This window comes from Saimiri boliviensis, chromosome 11, assembly GCF_048565385.1.
Source record: "Saimiri boliviensis isolate mSaiBol1 chromosome 11, mSaiBol1.pri, whole genome shotgun sequence".
Lineage (NCBI taxonomy): Eukaryota > Metazoa > Chordata > Mammalia > Primates > Cebidae > Saimiri > Saimiri boliviensis.
In genome coordinates, this window is record NC_133459.1 from 41,252,937 (window position 1) to 41,276,985 (window position 24,049).

Consider the following 24,049-nt stretch of genomic DNA (forward strand, 5'->3'; position numbering starts at 1 on the left):
TTTCTTCCACCATTTTTGGTATTTCTTAGCAGGAGGATTGTTCCAGGGCTCTAATCCATCACACTGCAAGAAACAGAAGATACTGTATGTCTTGCTGCCAGCATGAGTTTTTGAAATGTAAATTAGCTCATGAGGATTGATAATAGGAGAAGGATGTCATTATAATGCAGAAGTTCATGTACAATTTTTCCTAGCATGTTAATGATTTGGACTACCAGTAAGCCTCAGTTTGTACATGGATCTTACTCATCCCACATTCTTCAAATTACATACTGGTTCACATGAGTGAAGGCTGAGAAGAAGTGTGGCTGGAGGTATCTTGAGAAACCACATCATGGTGAAACCATATCCTGACTAAAGCATTTGGATTTGGCACCTGGGCTACACTTCATGTTCCTGGACAATGCTAAAGGCATAAAAATATTTTTGAACTTATAAATAATTGACTGTTATAAAAGATCTGGAGAATCTCTAAATAACTTTAAGAGGGCAGTTAATATGATCTGGTTTATGTTTTAGAAAAACTACTCTAGCAATAGTAAAGGATTGGATTGCACAGGGACCAGATTGGAAGTGAGGAACTTAGGGGTAGTTTTGCAATAATAACAAAGAATGAGAACCAAAAACAAGGCTCAGAGTGCAAATGGTGAAGGGACGATGAACTGAGTTATTAATGAAAGGGAATCTATAAAACAAATTGAAAATGGTGGGTGAAATCTTGGATGACTCTAATGCCATCTACTCAATCACTTTGAGATCATAGTTTTCCAATAATGGCCAGAAAGAATTAACACAGATACTCTGGCCATGCACGGTGGCTCACACCTGTAAACCCTGCACTTTGGGAGGTCAAAGCAGATAGATGGCTTGAGCCTAGAATTCAAGACCAGCCAGGGCAATGTGATGAAACCCCCATCTCTGCCAAAAAATACAGAAATTAGCTGGACATGGTGGTACACACCTGTAGGCTCAGCTACTCAGGAGGCACAGGTGGGAGGACCATCTGAGCCTGGGAGGTCGAGGCTGTGGTGAGCCATGATTGCATCACTGCACTCCAGCCTGGGCAATGGAGTGAGACCCTGTCTAAACAAAAAAAAAAAAAAAAAAAAAAAAAACAACAACAACAAAAACCCAGATACTCCAAGTTACTTAAGGATAAAATTTAGCCTGTAACATTTGTATTGCAGCCCCAATTTTGTTAAAGCTAATATTTTGTGTAAGCTAATATTGTAAAGAGCCTGAGCATAAAATAATCAACAGAATCACTTTTTTTATTTGCCAAAACTGACAAACTGATTCTAAAGTTGACGTGGACCTAGACTAGTCAAAAAACTGAAAAAGAACAAAGTTGGAGAACTAACACTTCCAGAGTTCAAGACTCATACCATAAAGCTGTAGCAATCAAGAAAATACACTCTTGGGCTGAGTGCAGAGGTTCATGTCTGTAATCCCATCAGTTTGGGAGGCCAAGGTCGGTGGATCACTTGAAGTCAGGGGTTCGAGACCAGCTCGGGCAACATGGTGAAATCCTTTCTCTACTAAAAATACAAAAATTAGCTAGGCTTGGTTGTGGGTGCCTGTAATCCCAGCTATTTGGGTGGCTGAGGCAGGAGAATCACTTGAACCTGGAAGGTGGGAGGTTGCAGTGAGCCAAGATTGCACCATTGCACTCTAGCCTGGGCAACAGACTCCATCTCAAAAAAAAAAAAAAAAAAAAAAAAAGAGCATGTATTCTTGGCATTCAGATAGTTCTACAGATCAATGGAACTCTCAATAGAGAGTCCAGAAATAAGCCTGCAACTATACCATGAACTGATTTTCAACAAAGATGACAAGGCAATTCAATGAGAAAAGGATAACCTTTTCAACAAATTATGTTGGAACAATTAGATAAAGAGATCTGCTTTAAAAGAAAAAAAAAAGCCCCCAAATCCTGATTCAAGTTCTGTTCCCCATTGGTGAGGAATGCCCTGTCCTAAATACCACAAGATGGCCAAATACATAACACCTGACCCTGGACAGAGATTGAGAACAGTTTATTAGTCACATATATTGACAGCTCATGGGAAGAGGATAGATATGCTATGCTATGCAGGGCCATACGGGGTTACTCTCAGGAATAGAATGAACTCATTGGGGCTATGGGAGGCAGGCTTTGTAGTAACAAGAAGATGAGGTGCCTCCTGGTTCCCATGGGAAGATGTGATTGGCTCATCTGAAAAATTCCATGGGCTGGCAGGGAGGTGAAGCTCATTAGTTTGAGGACTGGGTAGATTACAGCTGCTCTGGCTGATAGAGGAACTGGCCAGATGGGGATTTTCTCTCTCTCTGGATAGGGGACATGTCTGGTGAGAGTCAGGTAACTGATGGCTAGGCTTCTGTGAAGCTGAAAGACATCAAGGCAATACGTGAAATTTTAGACCTTACAGTAAACTTATCTCACACCATATATAAAAACTCAAAATAGTTCCATAGATATGATCTGTGATTATGAAATATCTGTTAATTTTCTAATGTATATAGGTAAGTTTTTATAATTTTCCCCACAAAGATCTTGCACATTTTTGTTAGATTTATTCCTAGGTGCTTTGTATTTTTAGATGCTGTTAATGTTATCTTTTTAAAAAATTTAATTTTCTGCTTATCTGTTACTAGTATTTTGAATTATAATTATTTTTTATATATTGACTTTATAGCTGGCAATCTTGCTAAAATTTGTCATTTATTTTTATAATTTATTTGAAGATTTAAACATTTTCTCTCTTTTTTTTTTTTTGAGACAGGGTCTCACTCTGTTTTTCGGGCTGGAGTCCTGGAGTGCAGTGGAGTGCAGTGGCACAATTTTCACTCACTGCAGCCTCAATCTCCTGGGCTTAAATGATCCTCCTGTCTTGTCCTCCCAAAGTACTGGGATTACAGGTGAGCCACCACACTCAGCCAAAATGACATTTTATTTATTAAGATGTGTTGATGTACGTTTCATTTATATATTGAATTTTGTTAAGAAGACATTGGAACATATCTACCAGTCTCTACAAAAAGAACATCAAAAACCTGTGTAACAGTCTAAAAAAAAATCTGAGTGAGGTAAAAAAGAAATCATAATCCTTTACTTAATTGTGGCTAAGTACCAATCAGCTTTTACCTTGTAAGTATTTTGTTTGAATATATGTAAATGTATAGATCCGTGGACAGATGTGGTGGCTCATGTCTATAATCCCAGCACTTCGGGAGGCCAAAACTGGAGGATGTCTTGAGGCCAGAAGTTGAAGACCAGCCTGGACAACATAGTGAGACCCAGTTTCTACAAAAAACAAAATTAGCTGGGTGTGGTGGGATGTGCCTGTAGTCCTAGTTACTGGCTGAGGTGGGAGGATTGCTTGAGTCCAGGAGTTGGGGGCTGCAGTGAGCTATGATTGCGCCACTGCACTCGAGCTTGGATGACAGAGCATAACCTCATCTTTTTTGTTTCTTTAAAGATTCATGCTGTAAAAATGATCAAATTATGCATAAAAATATGAACACATCACACAAATTTGAGGAGGAAAACACTCATTTAACACAATAGCTGATTTTTATTGACTGTTTCAAAATATAAACAATCAATATATGTTACATTCTTTTAAAAGTCACCTTGGTACTAGGCCAGGCACCGGGGCTCATAGCTATAATCCCAGCACTTTGGGAAGCCAAAGATCACCTGGAGTCAGGAGTTCAAGACCAGCCTGACCAACATGGTGAAATACTGTCTCTACTAAAAAATACAAAAATTAGCCAGATGTCTTGGCACATACCTGTACTCTCAGCTACTAGGGAGACTGAGGCAGGAGAATCACTTGAATCTGGGAGACATAGGTTGAAATGAGCTGAGATTATGTCACTGTACTCCAGCCTGGGCAACAGAGCAAAACCCTGTCTCAAAAAAAAAAAAAAAAAAAAAAAAAATCACCTTGGGACTATACATATTTTTTCTTTACAAATATGGTTGTAGTTCCACTTTTAAAGAGTTCTTTAGAATATGTAGCATATTATTTAAAAGATAATCAATCCTGTTCATGGAATGTAATTTTTTTGACCTAGAAAATGTTATAATAGGTAAGTCTGGTGAATAAAGTGTACACTGTGAATTTAAACATAGGCAGTAACCCAAGATAAAGGAAAAATATGTATAGATTCAACTGTACTTCACAGTATTATTTTCAATAGCAAAAATTGGAAGCTATCCAAAGTTTTGAGTGAGTACAGAAATAATGTTATAGCCACACTGGAACACAATACAGCCTTTAAAAATTATCATTACAATATCTGTACAACAATGTACAGAAAGGTGTTCCTGTATAATGTTAAATTTAAAAAGCCAGACAGAAACTTGTACATATATTAGTATTATGACTATGTAAAAATGTATATGAATAAAAAATACTGCAAAGAAATATACCAGTATGCTCATATCTTTTGGACGTTAGGTTGAACCATATGAAACCGCATATTTATAAATAAAAACAATCAAATATCACCAGTTTTATTTGGTTCAACCTAAGAAAGGAAATACACATGCACACGCACATACACACACAAAGAAATACACATAAATGAAATATTGTTTGTTAATTTTCTTTATTGGCTTTCAAACATTAATAGAAAATAGCAAAATGTCATGAGAATACATTTGCTCTTTGTTTTATTATTAACAGTAGTTTCATTTCAGTCTCATAATGAAGACCTGGAAAAAGATAAAACATCACAAAACTGCCTAGAAAGAGGAATGGAACAAGTAGCAAAGAAGTTAGGAGTGGCCCATGAAGAGATTCAAAGGCTCACTGACCAACTACAAGTGAAGGAGAAAGAACAGTGTAAATTAGGTAAGCTGTGGTTTCAGACGACCATTTCTGATCATGTTTTAACTGTACTGATCTCATCTCAGGCTGGAAAAAAAACACTGAGAAAAAAATTAAGATAAACACATAAAAGTGATGAACAGCTTCATTTTCTACCATGTTATGAATTTTTGTCAAAGCACAAACATACCTACCAAAAGTGCACAACTCCTAAGTGTATCCTACTCACCACAAGAAATTCCCAGCCTCTCAGAAGCCCCCTTGTGTTCCTTCTCTCTAACTCTACATCCTGCGTCCTTCTTCAGAGTAACTACTGTCCTTTCTTTGAACGCTGTTTCTGCTTTTTGGCTACATGCAGTATGCCTTCTGTGGTTTGCTTCTCCTGCTCAGTCTTACAAGATTAATTCATTTTGTTGCATGTAGCAGTTGTTTGTTCACTCTTGTCTGTTGATAGTATTTTATTAATAAACATACTACAATGTATCCATTCTACTGATGGACAATTGTGTTGTTTCCAGTTTTTGTCTATTATGAATAGTGCTGCCATTAACATTTTGGTATATGTCTTGGTGTGCTTATTATACAGTTCTGATTGTGGTTAAGAGTAGAATAGTGAATCAAAGGGTTATGGGCAGGTTCTACTTTGGTCTTCCAAGGTAGTTATACTAATTTAAGGTTTCCTCAGTTGTATGTGAGATTTTAGTTCTTCCACATTGGCTTTCAATATTTGATACTATCAGTCTTGTTAACTTTCTCTTTTATGTTGAGGGTATAGCAGTATTTAAGTGTGGCTTTAATTGGTATTCCCTGATGGCTAATTAAATTGAAAATCCTTTCATATGTTGTTGTTGTTACTCATTTGGATATACAACTTTTGAAGTTCCCGTGCTAGTCTCTTGTGTATTTTTCTATTGGGTTATATCTTTTATTTATTGTGGGAGTTCTTTATATATTGTGGATATGAGCCTTTTGTTGGTTATAAATGTTGTCATTGTTATGTTTTTCTTTTTATCATAGAGAAATGTTCATATTTATCAAGTTGGGCTTAAGTGAATTATCCTTTATGCTTTCTGAATTTTCATGTTTAAAGCCTTTTCTTCAGTACAAGATTATTGAAAGTACCCCTGGTTTTTTGAGGGGTACTTTTATTGTTTGTATTTACATCTTTGCTTTATCTAGAATTTATTTTAGTATAAAAATTTAAAGTTATAATTCTTTCCTTTCCATATTTTTAATCTGCAACTGATTCTTTTACAAATGCAATATATAGGTTATATTATAATAATAAACATTAAAAATGTTAAATGTTATAAAACAATAATGATTATGCCAAATTGTGTGATTAAAATCAAAGAATTAAAAAAAAGAACAAAAATATCAGGATGTAGATTTTTTTATAAATGCATTTTAAACAGTGGATACAAAAACTTTTCAGAATGATGGAAATGTTCTATATCCTGATTGAGTTGGGGGTATACAATTGTACATATTTTTCAGAAGTCATCAAACAATACACTTAAAAGGGTGAATTTTACTGTATGCAACTTATTCCTCAGTAAACACAATTTAAAAAGAAAAGGAAATTGGCCACATGACCATGCTGAGAAGCAATATTTGCTGCTTGGAATACAAGAGGAAAAAGAAAAAGCAGGATATTCAGTACCCTTAGTAGTTACATTTGGACACAACAGAACACAATCACACAGCAACCTGTTCTATCAGCAATTGCTCTGTAGAGTAGATCCCAAACTTATCAACTGAAAGCCATCTCCATAGTGAGTCTACTAGGACTGTTGGGAAGCTAAATTGCAAGTCCTTTTGGAATGTTGTGTACAGTTTCAATGCATGCGCCATCTGTAACTTCCTGAGTCATCCAGTTACGGCAGAATATGTAGTTAGGCATGTGTTATATGACAGTATTTCCCAAGTATTAACTTGTTTCATTCAACAAACTCTTTTTAAATAAAGTGATTTATCTTAAACTAAATCCCTTTAGCTCTCTTTAGTTTATTCTTTAGCTCTCTATCACATCATAACATTTGGGTGAAAATAAAAAATTTTTTCCTTGATGATTTTTTCAAGAATAAGAAAGAATTTATATAAAATACTTATTCCTCAACAAATGAATGCTAAGAAAAAAGAGATGAGTTTTTAAAGATTTAAGAGACTTAACCAATTATGATGTGTGGCCTTTATTGAACCCTCATTCAAATTTTAAACATTTATAAAACAATTTGAACACTTGAATTATTGTTAAATTTTTGTTAAATTAATTTTTCAATTAAAAAGAGTTCTTATTTTTTAGAGATATATAGTGAAATATTCATAGGTGAATGAAACGATGTCTAGGATTTGCTTCAAAATAATACAGGTCTCTACCTTACACCTACATAAAAATTAGTTCAAAATGGATCACAGAGTTAAATGGAAGTTGAAACTATAAAACTGTTAGAAGAAAACAAGGAATACGTCTTCGTGATCTTGGGTTACGCAGTTATATGTTAAATAGGATATCAAAAGCAAAAGTGATGAGAAAAACTAATACATTGGACTAAATCAAAATTTAAAACCTTTGTACTTCAAAAGATACCATCGGAAAGTAAAAAGACAATTCAAAAACTAGAAGAAAATATTTGCAAATCATCTGTTTGATATGGATCTTATATCCAGAATATATAACAAATTCTTACAATTTAATAATTAAAAGACAGCCCAATTTTAAAATGGGCAAAGGAGCTGGGTGTGATGACATGTACCTGTAGTCCTAGCTACTTGGGAAGCTGAGGTGGAAGGATAGCTTGAGCCCAGGAGTTTGAGGCTGCAGTGGGCAATGATTGTTACTGCTTTCCAGCCTGGGTGACAGAGTGAGACCCTGCCTCAACGAAAAAAAATGGGCAAGGGTTTGAAAAGACATTTCCCAGAAGAAGATATGTGAATGACTAATAAGCACATGAAAAGATGCTCAGCACCTCCCATCACAAAAATTGATAAGTATTTTTAATTTTTGTGAGATGATGATGTGTTGATTAACTTGATTTAATCATCTCACAGTATAAACATATATCAGAACATTACATTGTACCCCATAAACATATGCAATTATTATTTGTTGATTTAAAAAATGATGTTTGATACCATTAGTTACTAGGGAAGTGCAAAGCAAAACCACAATGAGAGTCTACTTCATACCCACTAGAATGGCTATGCTTAAAAAAAACAGACAGTGATAAGTGTTGGCAAGGATGTGGAAACATTGAAGCTCTTATACATTGCTGGTAAGAAGGTAAAATAGTGAAGATACTTTGGAAAACAATGTAACAGTTTCTCAAAATATTAAACATGACCCAGAAATTCCATTCCTAGCTATCTACCCAGGAGAAATGAAAACATGTATCAACACAGACTTGTATGTAAATATTTATAATTCTATTACTTAAAAAAGCCAAGAGTTAGAAACACCCAAATGTCTGTGAACTGGTGAACAGATAAACAAAATGCTGTATATCCATACTGTGCAGAAAGTAGCTAACAGCATGCCCAACACTGCTATCCTTAAGAAAGGACTGCTTATAACAGTCGCAAGCATCTGGCAGACCTCTGGGAACTTGGATTTGAGGAGGGTTCCCACCATTCCCTAACCAAAGTGGCTCACTGTGCCCAAGCTTTTTATACAATGTGGTCCATACAGAACACCTGCTTTCCTTTAAGAGTCTGTATATGCTAAGCAGAAAGTGCATGTGTGACCAGCTCTCAGAAAAACCTTAGGCGCTGAGTATTTAATGAATTTCCCAGGTAGATGACATTTTACATGTATTGTCACAGTTCACTGCTGGAGACACATTCTGTGTGACTCCACTGGGAGAGGACTATTGGAAGCTTGTTCCTGATTTCTTCTGGCTGTTGCCTGTATGCATCCTTTCCCTTTGCTGATTTTGCTTTATCCTTTTGCTGTAGGAAATCTGAGCTTTGAGTATGAACATATGTTGAGTCCTGTGAATCCTCTTAGCATATCACCAAACATGGGAGTGATCTTGGGAAACCCTGACACTCATATGATAGCATACTATCTGCCAATAAAAAGAAAGGAAGTAGTTATACCTGCTACATGGATGAATCTCAAGAACGTGCTAAGTGCAAGAAGTCAGATGATTCCATTTATATGAAATATACATAAGGCCGGGCGCGGTGGCTCAAGCCTGTAATCCCAGCACTTTGGGAGGCCGAGGTGGGTGGATCACGAGGTCGAGAGATCGAGACCATCCTGGTCAACATGGTGAAACCCCGTCTCTACTAAAAATACAAAACAAAATTAGCTGGGCATGGTGGCGTGTGCCTGTAATCTCAGCTACTCAGGAGGCTGAGGCAGGAGAATTGCCTGAACCCAGGAGGCGGAGGTTGCGGTGAGCCGAGATCGCGCCATTGCACTCCAGCCTGGGTAACAAGAGCGAAAACTCTGTCTCAAAAAAAAAAAAAAAAAAAGAAATATACATAAAGGACAATCCTGTAGAGATGGGAAGTAGATTGGCACAGCTGGACACAGTAGCACATACCTGTGTTCCAACTGTTTACTACTTGGGAGGCTGAGGCAGAAGAATCACCTAGCTTATGAGTTTGATTCCAGCCTGGGCAATATAGTGATACTGTCTCAACAACAACAAAAAAAGGAAAGTAAATTAGTGGTTGTCTACAGATGAGAATTGGGATTGACTAAGTGGGTATGACTTTTTTTAATAGGGTGATGGAAATGTTCTAAAATTAGATTGTGATGGTTGCACACCTGTAGATATACTATAAACCATTGAATTGTCCACTTAAAATAGGTAATTTTTTTTTTGAGACAGAGTCTTGCTGTCTCACCAGGCTGGAGTGCAGTGGCACGATCCCAGCTCACTGCAACTTCCATTTTCTGGTTTCAAGCACTTCTGCCTCAGCCTCCCGAGTAACTGGGACTACAGACATGCACCACCACACCCAGCTATTTTTTTTTTTTTTTGAGACAGAGTCTTGCTTTGTCACAAGGTGCCAGGCTGGAGTGCAGTGGCACAATCTCAGCTCACTGCAACTTCCACCTCCTGGGTTCAAGCATTTCTCCTGCCTCAGCCTCCTGAGTAGCTGGGACTACAGGCATGCACCACCATGCCCAGCTAATTTTTGTATTTTCAGTAGAGACGGGATTTCATCATGTTGGCCAGGATGGTCTCGATCTCGACCTCACGATCCACCTGCCTCAGCCTCCCAAAGTGCTGGGATTACAGGCGTGAGCCACTGCACCCGGCCGAAATAGGTAATTTTTAAGATATGTAAACTGTACCTCAATAAAGCTGTTAAAAATATAAGAACTGGGGGAAATGAATATTAGGTGAAAATCTAAGGTGGCCTCCAAAAGCCCCACCTCTTAGCACGCACACATCTTTTCCCAGTTATTCAACCAAATACAATCTAGATGCTGCTGTGAAGAGATTTTGCAAGTGTAGTTATGGTCTCAAACCAACTTACTTTAAAGGGAGATTATCTTGCATGAGCCTGCTCTAATCAGGTGAGCAGGAAGAGCGAGAAGGTGAAAGAGATTGATGTGACTGTGCCCCTGCAGTGCCTGGTGAAGGATTCGAAGCTCATCTTCACAGAAGCCTCCAAGGCTGGGCTGCCTGGCTTTTATGACCCGTGTGTGGGTGAAGAGAAGAACCTGAAAGTGCTCTATCAGTCCTGAGGCGTCCTGCATCAAGTGATGGTGCTGGACAGTGAGGTCCTCCAGATACCAAAGCAGGCCCACAGGATCGATACAGACAGATAAGCTGCCTGGAATCAGATTTTTAAAAGGCTGCAAAAATCTTTTCTTCCTGGGAGTCTACAAATTTGGAAGCAGGGAAAAAAAACCAGACATCAGATGTTTTTCTTTTATATTATTATTATAAGAAGTGGTACCATATCAATTATATGAAGGGACATGCAGACACCCCAGCTTTTGAGGGTGCTGGGGGTAGGACTGAGGCAGCCCTACTGGGAACCAGACTCAGCATGGCCATGGCTGTTTTCCCAAGGATTGGTTCCCGAAGAGAAGGGCGCTGGCCCTGACTCCTCAGGGTCCTCTGAGCACACGTGCTGACCGCAGCACGCCGCCTATAGCTCTTGGTTGCCCTCACCACAGGAGCCTGAGCCGCTTTTCCTGAAGTCCACGCTGAACGTGGGAAACAATGCGCAAAGGCAGGCAGGCCTCCAGGTCAGAGAGCGTCTGCTGGGCTGACTTCCCACGACCACCTTCTCCGGCTGAAATATTACTGCGTGAATCTGGAGCAGATTGCAGGTTTATAAAACTGCTTTTTAACTGAGAACAAACGGGTTTGGAAATTAGTGTTTTTTCCCCACTCCCAGACCTGCTCAAATCATTCCAGCAGCCCCCTCGGCTTGGGAAAGGGTAATGTCACTCCCGATCCCAGGGCCTGTCCCTGACAAGGTGGCTTCCTCTACGTATCCCTGTGGGAAAACGCCCTGCCACCAGCAGGTTCCATCTGGCCTCTGTCCCTCCACCGCCTGTACCACCCACCTCCAGAGTGCAGTGCTGGGCAAGGGCAGCTCGAGAGGACAGGGTCGGGCGCTCGCAAGGGTGGGCAAGACCTCATACACCGAACTCAGGGGTGTGGACCCCAGGCCTGGCCCATGGCACCCAGAAGGTGGCACTGCAACCCGCTGCTCCTGCAGGTCCAGAGTCCTTTCAGGGAACCAGGGCCTGTGCTCCGGAGTCTCCCTTCAGACTCTTCCTTCACGTGCCCACTTGGGAGGCAGAATGTGGCAGAACTGGGACCCTCTCGACCGCCTGAGCCTTGGCTGCAGTAAAGTTTCCTGAGGCCCGTCTGGTGGGTCCTGGAAGTGGCAGCCATCAATCGCCCTTGCTGACCCCTCGGAGTGAACGCTGCACAGGCGGTGGCCGAGGAGAGCTGGCCCTGGGGCCCGGAAGCTGCGCCAGCCTTCGGCCCGCCCACAGCTGCTGCTAGAGTCAGGCCTCCCCCGAGCACAGGCATCTGAGTAATGGCGAAGAACTTCCTTCCTTTGGTTTTGAGAAGCACTTCAGGTTGTCCAATTCTGTAACATTCATCTCCATTTTTTTTTTTTTTTTTTTTTTTTTTGGAGACAAGAGTTTCGCTCTTGTTACCCAGGCTGGAGTGCAATGGCACGATCTCGGCTCACCGCAACCTCCGCCTCCTGGGTTCAGGCAATTCTGCCTCAGCCTCCCGAGTAGCTGGGATTACAGGCACGCGCCACCATGCCCAGCTAATTTTTTGTATTTTTAGTAGAGACGGGGTTTCACCATGTTGACCAGGTTGGTCTCTATTGACCTCGTGATCCACCCACCTCGGCCTCCCAAAGTGCTGGGATTACAGGCTTGAGCCACCGCGCCCGGCCCCTCATCTCCATTTTTTAAAAAACGTTTCCTGATAGCCCCACGGCCTGAGCTGCGGTGAGCGTCATTTTGCATGAGCCTGGGCCCCAGGCTTCCCATGCACCTCTGCCTCAGGCGCTTCTGCTCATTCATCCTCTGCGTTCTGTTTGCAGTCGACTGTACAGAAGGCACTCACCACAATAAACTTCTACTAAAAGCCAAAAAAAAATTGCCAGGGCATTTCCTGGCAAAAAGATTTGAAGTGCAAGAGGGATTTAACATGAGGGAGAATTCTTCATTAATAACTTTGAAAAAAAAACATTACTTTCAAGACGGAGGAGGCCATGTAACAAAGAATGTGGGCAGCCTCCGAGAGCCAAGAGAGACCTCCAACTGACAGCAGGGAGATGGGGACCTCAGCCTTACACTCTCAAGGACTGAATTCAGCTAACAACCTGAATCAGATTGGAAATAGATAATTGTCCAGAGCCTTCAAAGAGAAACACAGCCTGGCCCACACCTTGATTTCAGCCTTGTAAGACTTTGATCACAGAACCCAAGCACACCATGCCTGAATTCCTGACCTAGAGAACTGTGAACTAGCAGATAGATGCTATTGTAAGCCACTACATTTGTAGTAATTTGTTATACAATATTAGAAAATTAATATTATATGTAAGGGTATAAGAGAAACAAGATCGCCCATGAGTTGGTAATTGTTAAAATCTGGGTGATGGATATAGGTATTGCCATAACTCTCTTCTAGCTACTTTTGTATATATTTGAAATTTTCCATAAGTAAAAAAGCTTTTTTTTTTAAGAATCTATGATAACTAGACTTAGAAAGATACTTACAAATAGACTTAGAAAGTAAAACTGTTAGCTATAGACCAATGGAACAGAACAGAGGCCTCAGAGGAAATACGACATACCCACAACCATCTGATCTTCGACAAACCTGACAAAAACAAGCAATGGGGAAAGGATTCCCTGTTTAATAAATGGTATTGGGAAAACTGGCTAGCCATGTGCAGAAAGCAGAAACAGGACCCCTTCCTGACACCTTACACCAAAATTAACTCCAGATGGATTAAAGACTTAAACATCAGACCTAACACCATAGAAACCCTAGAAGAAAATCTAGGAAAAACCATTCAGGACATAGGCATAGGCAAGGACTTCATGACCAAAACACCAAAAGCAATGGCAACAAAAGCCAAAATAGACAAATGGGACCTAATCAAACTCCACAGCTTCTGCACGGCAAAAGAAACAGTCAGTAGAGTGAATCAGCAACCAACAGAATGGGAAAAAATTTTTGCAGTCTACCCATCTGACAAGGGGCTGATATCCAGAATTTACAAAGAACTAAAATAGATTTACAAGAAAAAAACAAACAAGCCCATTCAAAAATGGGCAAAGGATATGAACAGATACTTTACAAAAGAAGACATACAGGAGGCCAACAAACATATGAAAAAACGCTCATCATCACTGGTCATTAGAGAAATGCAAATCAAAACCACATTGAGATACCATCTCACACCAGTTAGAATGGCGATCATTAAAAAATCTGGAAACAACAGCTGCTGGAGAGGATGTGGAGAAATAGGAACACTTTTACACTGTTGGTGGGAATGTAAATTAATTCAACCATTGTGGAAGACAGTGTGGCAATTCCTCAATGACCTAAAAATAGAAATCCCATTTGACCCAGCAATCCCATTACTGGGTATATATCCAAAGGATTATAAATCATTCTACTATAAGGACACATGCACACGAATGTTCATTGCAGCACTGTTTACCATAGCAAAGACCTGGAACCAACCCAAATGCCCAACGATGATAGACTGGATAGGGAAAATGTGGTACATATACACCATGGAATATTACGCAGCCATCAAAAATGGTGAGTTCACATCCTTTGTAGGGACATGGATGAACCTGGAAACCATCATTCTCAGCAAACTGACACAAGAGCAGAAAATCAAACACCGCATGTTCTCACTCATAGGCGGGTGTTGAACAATGAGAACACATGGACACAGGGAGGGGAGCACTACACACTGGGGTCCGATGGGGGGAAGTGGGGGAGGGACGGGGGTGGGGAGGTGGGAAGAGATAGCATGGGGAGAAATGACAGATACAGGCGAGGGGACGGAAGGCAGAAAACCACACTGCCATGTGTGTACCTATGCAACAATCTTGCATGTTCTTCACATGTACCCCAAAACCTAAAATGCAATAAAAAAAAAAGAAAGAAAGTAAAACTGTTAATCCAGTGGAGAGCTCTCAAGAAAAGTTACAACAAAAACAGTTTTAGAAATATTACTGGTTTAAGAAGACTATTGAAAAGCTGCAATTTTCTTTTTTCTTTCTTTCTTTTTTTAGAGACAGGGTTTCACTCTTTCCCAGAATGGAGCACAATGCCATGATCATCACTCACTAACTGAATCACTCAAGTGATCCTCCTGCCTCAGTCTCATGAGTACCGAGGACTGCAGGCATGTACACCTATCTCATTTTAAATCTTTTGTAGACAATGGAGTTTCACTTGCCCAGGCTGGTCTCAAACTCCTGGCCTCAAGCGGTCTTCATGCCTCAGCCTCCAAAAGTGCCTAAGCCACTGTGCCCAACCCCAGAAAGCTACAGTTTTCAAGTATCTTCACAAACATGGCAGAAACCAAGCTGACAATACAAGTTAATAAATTTGGTAGTCTGATATTATTTAAATTTTGTACAATATATTTCACTATGTATGCTATTCCAAAAACAGTTATTTTTTTCAAATAGAAATTAAGTCAGATGTTTTCAGAACATCTGAAGTACTTCCTCAGAACTTTGTGGTTCATAGAATACAGTTTGGAAGCCCCTGGTTTACATAATAAATTCTGAGCTCTCTTGTATAGCAAGTAAGGTCTTTCTAGTTTGGCTTCTGCCTATGTATCCAGCTCATGTCCCACACTTCCCTAATTCTCTGCACTACAGACCAGGGATTATTGGACTATATGTAGTTCCAGAACTACTCAGTGTTCTACGTCATCTCCTTTGTTCTATCCTACCTCCTGTATTAGTTGTTATATTCCCTCTTTCTAGAATATCCTTTCCGCCTTCCCTCACTTTACTTTACCTCCGTCTTCCATAGAGGAATTCATTGGAAAACTGTTGTTTTAGTAAAACAGAAGCTATTTTTACATCTCTGGCTCAGTGTAAACAGAACTAGATTCACATCCCAGCCATACTGTTTACTAGTTGTATAATATTGAATGAGTTGCTTTTCTGAATCTTGTTTATCTAATCTATAAAACGGAAACATGAATATCTACTTTGCAGATTTGTTATGATGATACATATATCTGACACTGGTAGCTGCTGCTGTGGTAACAGTAGTAGTAAGAGTATTGCTATAGTTAGGAATACAGTTTTAGGAGAATCTGGTAGGTTATCCTGGGATTTACTCTAAATAACGGAGTGTTATGGATGTAATAATAAAACTTGCACAATTGTGCTGATGTACTCACTCTGTGGTTAGAAATGACCTGTTTTAAATTCATGTTAGTCTCTTCTGGGAGGTTCTTCATTTTGGTAATATAGGAGACACACCAGCAATATCACTGGTGATGAGGAGACCACAGGAGACAAAGGGATAAAACATGGAGTAGAGAACCCAAATCCAATAGACTCTAATGCCCCATGTCTTCCTAAATATCATTTTGCCATCCTTATACAATTCTTGCATGGTACCAAAAACCATTTCCTGAAATTTTGTTATTTTTATATTTCTAGTATTTATTGGCAAAATTCTAAATAGGATTGATTGCAGGAATTATTTTTAATTATTTCTGGGTGTAATTTCTTTTTACTAAACTGGTAGTACCATGCCTAAAATCTCTGAGCTGTTCCTGCTGTTTACAGTGGTTTAAATTCCTCTTCATCATGAAATCTGGTGGAGAAAACTATTAGGGAAAGACAATTATGAGGTCTGATAATCAGGGATGGAGTAAATATAGGGTGCGGTAGGAACTCTGAGAGAAAAGTCTGGGGAAATCCCTGAGGAGCAGAAACTCCAAGGACAGTAGCCAGATGAAAGAAAGTGTTCCAGAGGGAGAGTCATTTGAAATTTGATTATTATACTAATCATTTGCTCCTTATACAAATATTTTCTTACTTTTTTTAGATTCTGCACTTAAGAAGGCTCAACTAGAAATTGAAAAATTGAAGGAGAATTTGGTAAAGCATAAAGAAAATGGTAAGTCATTCTAGAAGATATGATAATTATTATTTAGTAGCCAAGAATGGTGGCACATGCCTGTAATCCCAAAGACTTGGGAGGCTTGGGCCTAGGAGTTGGAGGTTGCAGTGAGATATGTCTGTGACACTGTACTCCAGCCTGGGCCATAGTGCAAGACCCCATCTCAAAAGAATAAAATTTTTAAAAAATTATTATTTAATAATAATACATTAAGAAATAATATATGTTAATATGTTTTAAAATAATATTTAGCAATTAAAACAATATGTCCTACTACTGTTATTATTATTGCTACTACTACCACTACTGCTACAATTTATTACTTACTAACTGACAGGTACTCTGCCAGGCACTTCACATGCATTATCTCTAATCCTCACAACAGTCGATGGGCATACCACCCTGAACACACATTATCTCACCTAATCTTCATAGCAGCTCCAGGTAGTGAGTAGTAGTATCCCCAAAGTCAAGTGAGTTATCCAGTAGCTATATTAAGTATCAGAGATGATATTTGAATCTTTATATGTCTGACTCCCAAACCTGTGATCAACACAAATCATACATACTTTACTGGTACCACTGATACCAATATACTTTATAATGCATTTAACAATACTTTATACGTATTTGTTCACTGGGAAACCAGTAGGCTTGGAATCAGTGGTGAATTAATCTGACCTTAGCTTGCCTATATAAAAATGCTACCAGTTATCAATAATGTAATGAAATTTGGGTAATGGTAACAATGAAAAAATTTAAATATGTTTACCAGTTTTTAAATAATTCTAAAACTACGCATACTCTCCTTTTAAGAATGTATGAATACAATTATAAAAATGAACACTGCTTTCTTAGGAATTAATAGAACAAATAAACAGAAAAACAATCAGTAAGGACATAAAAGACCTAAAAATACCAGCAATCAACATGACCTAATTGATATTTATAGAAAATTTCACCAGAATACAGATTCTTTTCATATATCCATGAAACATTTACCAAAAGAGACCATCCTGGTGGAACTGGAGGTCATTATGCTAAGAGAAATAAGCCAGGCACAGAAAGACAAACATTGCATGTTCTCACTTGTTTGTGGAATCTAAAAATCAAAACAGTTGAACTCATAGAGAGCAGAAAGATTGTTACAATAGGCTGGGAAGGAGAGTAGAGGGGCATTTTCCAGGGGAAGTGGGGATGGTTAATGGGTACAAAAAAAGTTAGAAAGAGTGAATGAGATCTAGTATTTGATAGCAGAACAGAGTGACTATAGTCAATAGTAATTTAATTGTACATTTAAAAATAACTTAAAGGGTATAATTGGATTGTTTGTATCACAAAGGATAAATACTTGAGGGGCTGGATAACCCATTTTCTATGGCATGATTATTACTTGTTGCATGCCTGTATCAAAACATCTCATGTAGCCTTTTGGCTCTCTGAGCAGCACCATGGCTGTTGGCAAGAACAAGCATCTTATGAAAGGTAGCAAAAAGGAAGCCGAAAAGAAAATGGTTGATCCATTTTCTAAGAAGGAATGGTGTGATGTAAAAGCACTTGCCCTGTTCAATGTAAGAAACGATGGAGAGATACTAGTCACCAGGACTCAAGGAACCAAAATTGCATCTGATGGTCACATGTTTGAAGTGAGTCATGCTGACTTGCAGAATGATGAAGTTGCATTTAGACAATTCATGCTGATGGCTGAAGATGTTCGGGACAAAAACTGACTAACTTCCATGGCATGGGTTTACCCATGACAAAATGTGTTCCATGGTCAAAAAATGGCAGACCATGATTGAACATCACATTGATGTCAAGACTACTGATGGTTATTTGTCTCATCTACTCTGTGTTGGTTTTACTAAATAACACAATAATCCAATACGGAAGGCCTCTTATGCTCAGCACCAATAGGTCTGTGAAATCCAGAAGAAGATGATGGAAATTATGACCTGAGAGGTGCAAACAACTTGAAAGAAGTGGTCAATAAATTGATTCCAAACAGCACTGGAAAAGAGAAAACCCTTGCCAATCAATTTATCTTCTCCATGATGTCTTTCTTAGAAAAGTAAAAATGTTGAAGATGCCCAAGTTTGAATTGGGAAAACTCATGGAATGTCATGGTGAAGGTAATTGTTCTGGAAAAGCTAGGGGATGAGACAGGTGCTAAATTCGAATTAGCTGATGGATATGAAGCACTGGTTCAAGAATCTGTTTGAAGTTCAAACTTTTAATAGTGGCAAATAAAAAGTCTTATTTGTGAAAAAAAATCTCATGTACTCCATAAATATATACTCCTACTATGTACCCACAAAAATTAAAATTAAAAATTAAAAAAAGAGAGACCATCCTGGGCCATAAAGCAAATCTCTGTGGAAAAAAAAAAATGAAGCCATACAAATTATGTTCTCTGATCATAATGGAATTAAACTAAAAATTGGTAACAGAAGTAAGTTAGTTGAAAATACTTGGAAATTCAAAAGATATTGATAAAAAGACCATGTCTTCAGAGAAAAAAATTAAGAGAAATACTAGAAAATATTTTGAATTGAAGAAAATGAAAATGCAATAATATCAATGTTTCTGTGACATAGCTAAATCAGTACTTGGAGGGAATTTTATAGTGTTTAATGTTTATAATAGATATCAAGAAAGGGCTTGAAATAATCTAAGTCTATACCTGAGACACCCAGAATAAGGTGAGCAGAATAAGAACAGTAAGAATATAATTAACTATAATAAGGATAAGGAGAATAAGAACAGAATAAGAAGAGAAAATTAAATCCAAGGCATGCAGAAGGAAGGAGATATTAAAATAAAAGTTAAAATCAACAAAACTGGCAGGGCGCAGTGGCTCACACCTGTAATCCCAGCACTTTGGGAGGCTGAGGTGGGCGGATCACAGGGTCAAGAGATCGAGACCATCTTGGCCAACATGATGAAACCCCGTCTCTACTAAAAATACAAAAATTAGTGGCACACAGCTGTAGTCCCAGCTACTTGGGAGGCCAAGGCAGAGAATCTCTTGAACTCGGGAGGCAGAGGTTGCAGTGAGCCAAGGTCATGCCATTGTACACCAGCCTTGGTGACAGAGAAGGACTCTGTCTCAAAAAAAAAAAAAAAAATCAACAAAACTAAAAGCAGAACCACAACAGAGTTAAAGAGCTGCTTCTTCAGAGGGAATAACAACATTGTTAAACTTCTAACTAGATTGGTCATGAAAAAAGAGAGAAGACACAATTGCCAATATAAAAAATAACAGAATATTTCTACATAAAAAAGAGATAATATGGGAATATGAATAACTTTATGCCAATAAATTGATGACCTGGATGACATGGACACATTCCTTATAAGACGCAAACTACCAAACCTTACCCAAGAAGAAACAGCCCTAAATCTATGTATGCAAACTGAATTTTTAGTTAAAAATCTTCCCATGGGCTGGGCATTGTGGCTGATGCCTGTAATCCCAGCACTTTGGGAGGCCGAGGTGGGTGGATCACTTGAGGTTCAAGACCTCCCTGGCCAGCATGGCGAAGCCCAGTCTCTGCTAAAAATACAAAAGAAAAATTAGCCAGGTATGGTGGCCCATGCCTGTAGTCCCAGCTACTTGGGAGGCTGAGGCAGGAGAATCACTTGAATCTGAGGCAGAGGCTGCAGTGAGATTGTGCCACTGCACTCCAGCCTGGGCAACAGAGTGAGACTCTGTTTCAAATAAAAAACAAAACAAAATAAAATAAAATAATAAAAATCGTCCCATGAGGAAAACTCCAGGCTCAGGTGGCTTCATTAGTGAATTCTAATAAAAGGAATTATTTAAGGAATAAATAATACTAACTTTATATAATTTCTTCCACAAAATTGAAGAAGAGAGAATACTTCCCAACTTGTTAAGTCGCCAGTTAACAAAGAAGTAAAGAGAGTAAGAAATAACTTGTTGGGTAGTAAAATTAAATGCAGTGTGCTTGCCAACAATAGATTGTTAAATAAGTGACTATACAAGGCATACTTTGCAGCTATTAAAGATGACATGGGCTGGATGCAGTGGCTCACAGCTGTAATCCCAGCACACTGGGAGGCCAAGGCTGGCGGATCATGAGGTCAAGAGATCAAGACAATCCTGGCCAACATGGTGAAACCCCATCTCTACTAAAAATACCAAAATTAGCTGGATGTGGTGGCGTCCGCCTGTAGTTCCTGCTACTCAGGAGGCTGAGGCAGGAGAATCGCTTGAAGGTGGGGGGCAGAGGTTGCAGTAAGCTGAGATTGCACCACTGCACTCCAGCCTGGATGACAGAGCTAGACTCCATCTCAAAAAAAAAAAAAAAAAAAGATGGCATGGAGCCAAGTTTACACTGACATGGATTGATTTCTGTGATATATTATCAAGTGAATAAGTCAAGTGGTAGAGTAAGATGTATGGAATGATGTCATTTGGGTTTTTATATTTGTGGAGTGTGGTATGTGTGTATGTATACCCACAGGGCTACTGTGAGCTGGTATATACTAGTATGGCAGTAAAGTTGTGAAGATGTTGGGATAATTCTGTGTTGAGTTGTGTTTGTTGTCCTAAGTCTTCCAAGCATTTCTACCTGCCTTAACTGTCATAGCTCCTTCGAGCACCATGTCTTCCCAGCCACTAAAAAGATAATATTTAGCCCAGCAAACCGTTCTCTAGAACTCTACTTCAGAGCTACATTCTTACAGATGAGGGTACATGCTGAACCAGTTGTTAAATATTTTTATACTACTTTTGTCTGTCTGTATATTACTATAAAGATACATATATTTGAAAATATTTACCATATTTTGGAACATGGTACTAGGTGAAAGTGGGATAAAAATATTCACTTTGAACAAAACTGTGTAGTTTGATTAATAAAAAGCCTATGTTCCATTTGTGATCAATAATATTTGAGGTATTAACACTTTATAATTTCAAGACTTACAGTAAAGCTACAGCATGGCATTGTTCTAAGAACAGATATATAGACTAATGGACTAGGAGGTATGTAAAAGAGGCAGGACTGAAAGGAAGTTAGGAAGACCATTTTTTGGTTATTTAACTTATAAAAGGTCTGTGAAATTGTTTTAAAATTCTAGGTCCTAGAAGAACCTCTATTGCTGGAAATCCTATACTCAAAAAGTCCAGTTCATTGGTCTGGTGTGAGTAACATAAAACTTTCTCTGTTGTTTCATTAGGTTGGTAGAATATTCTCAGACTAGACTTGAGAGCTTAGAGGCTCTCCTGCACAGAGAGCCAGCCACATATGCAGAGATATGATAGGACTGGCAAGAAGGGCAGGCAATAGCACTTCCTTTGTTTTTAGAGTTAGTGCTCCTGAAACTAAAACTTTGCTCCAGTTGAGTAATCTGTGTTCTCTGTTTTAGATGCAGCTGACCTACAGAAAGCAAAGGAACATAATCAGAGACTGGATGAGGAAATTCTAGCTTTACGAAATAGGGTTCGATCACTTGACTCAGAAAAAAAAGTGCTTGGTGAAATGGTAAGTTTAATTTACTTCTTAAAACTTATTTAAATGTGTCTACCATAACAATCAGCAGCTTGAGCATTACAGATACACAACATTTAAGTTGGTCTTTAGTGAGGACCAATAGTGGTGGCTGTAACATCTCAGGTGGATGCTTTGCTTTGACCTAGATGCATTCTACCAGTATTTATATTTTATGCATTTTAACTACCTATGCTAAATAGCAATATTGTTGCTATCATGTAAATCTAGGATCTTTTAAATAAGGAATTAGATAATAGTTTATAGTTAATACATTTACCACATAGAAAATATTACTCTATTAAAATTGGATAAGTTTAAGATTATTGATACTAAATCTTCTTTTCATTTTTAACCATTTGTTCTTAGCAATTTACTAATTTTTCAAAATACGTACTTCCAAATTTTAAATATATGTCTCTTCAATTTTAGTTTATATTCTTTAAATAATCATATCTCTAATATTTAACAAAATACTCGGCATAATACTAGGTGCTTTAGAAAATTTTTTGCAAGAATGAGTAAAGACACATCAGGATGGCTACTATCAAAACAACAGAGAATAACGAATGTTGATGAAGATGTGGAAAAATTGGAACCTTTGTGCATTGCTGGTGAGAACCTAAAATAGTGCTGCCACCGTGAAAAACAGTTACTCTAAAAGTTAAATATAGAATCAACATGTGGTCTGACAATTCCACTTCTGGATATGTACCCCAGAGAACTGAAAACAGAGACTCAAACATATATTTGTACATCCATATTCATAGCAGCATTATTCACAATAGCCAAAAGGTAGAAGCAGCTCAGATGTTCATTGACAGAAGAACCGAGAAGCGAAATGTGGTATAGCCATACAGTGGAATGTTATTCAGCCTTAAAAAGGAAAGAAATTCATATACATGCTGCAACATGAATGAATGTTGAAGACATTATTCTAAATGAAATAATACAATCACAAAAGGAAGAATAATATATGATTACACTTATATGACGTGCTTAGAGTAGTCAAAGTCATGGAGACAGAAAGTATGGATAGAATGGTAGTTGCCAGTGGCTGGGGAGAGGGAGTAATGAGAGTTACTGTTTGATGGGTATAGAGTTTCAGGTCAAGATGAAAGAGTTCTGGAGATGGATGGTGGTGATGGTTGCCCAACAGTGTGCTTGATAATGTGCTTAATAATATGTTTAAAGATGCTTAATGCCACTGACCTGTACACTTAAAAATGGCTAACATGGGAAATTTTGTGTTATGCATATTTTACCACAATAACAATGCAATCATAAAAAGAATTAATGAACAAGTGAAGATTGATAAGTTGTCTAAGTCTTCTTAAATTTATGTGTCTAATACTTTTATATATTTAATGTGTGTGTATGCATGAAAAAGTTCAAGGAGGGTACATTCCAAGCAGTGTTATTTCTGGAAAGGGAAGACTGGCTGTGATATGAAGGCAAATGCCATTTTTTACTCTGTATACCTATGTGTTGAAGTTTTACAAAAGGAATGTATTTATGTATTACTTGGATAATTAAAAAACAAAATAATAATATATCCAAATAAAAAATGAGAAGTTTACAAGATGTTTACTTTTATATTTAAGGTTGAGAGACTTAAAGGAGAGGTGTGTGAATCTCAAGAGAATAAGCAACTTGGACACCAGTCCCCTGGAAAAACTACGGGTGCTGAACAGAAAGAACAGGTATTTTAAAGTTCTTTTCTTTCTGATTTCTAATTTTTGAGTTGTATTTCTTACAGAGTATACTAGAGCAATTGGTGGTAATTATTTGCTACTCCTCTTATTGGTCTGTCTTTTTCTATTGCTCAGCTAATTAGAGTAGAAAAGGAAATTGGGCTATAGAGGATATGTTTCTGTTCACTTCTTTCTCATAGAAAACAACTAATTTGGAGAATATAGTAGATTGTTTCTTTGAAGAGAAAATAATCTTATGAAGATACAACCAATTTGAACATACCATAGAGAACGTATAACGTATAGGCTCCAGTGTGTGCAGTGTCTGCCATATTCAGCATGATCAGCCTCTGAAGTGATGAGCAAAG

The 24,049-nt window shown here is 38.3% G+C and overlaps 1 protein-coding gene across 14 annotated transcripts in view; it reads left to right on the forward strand.

Moving 5' to 3' along the window:
• The window catches only part of CCDC30 (coiled-coil domain containing 30), a 167,648-nt gene that overhangs the window by 13,584 nt on the left and 130,015 nt on the right, over nucleotides 1-24,049 (forward strand). For 6 of the 14 annotated variants that reach the window (XM_074380652.1, XM_074380642.1, XM_074380650.1 and 3 more), the window contains exons 2-6: nucleotides 2,780-2,919; nucleotides 4,709-4,862; nucleotides 16,394-16,465; nucleotides 21,866-21,981; nucleotides 23,592-23,690. In XM_074380652.1, the coding sequence (XP_074236753.1) occupies nucleotides 2,878-2,919; nucleotides 4,709-4,862; nucleotides 16,394-16,465; nucleotides 21,866-21,981; nucleotides 23,592-23,690 (483 nt within the window). In that variant the 5' untranslated portion in view covers nucleotides 2,780-2,877. Of the gene's footprint in view, nucleotides 1-2,779; nucleotides 3,291-4,694; nucleotides 4,863-14,708; nucleotides 14,721-16,393; nucleotides 16,466-21,865; nucleotides 21,982-22,479; nucleotides 22,602-23,591; nucleotides 23,691-24,049 lie in introns of those variants that run through there. The other 8 variants (XM_074380644.1, XM_074380648.1, XM_074380645.1 and 5 more) reach the window with 6 other exon arrangements.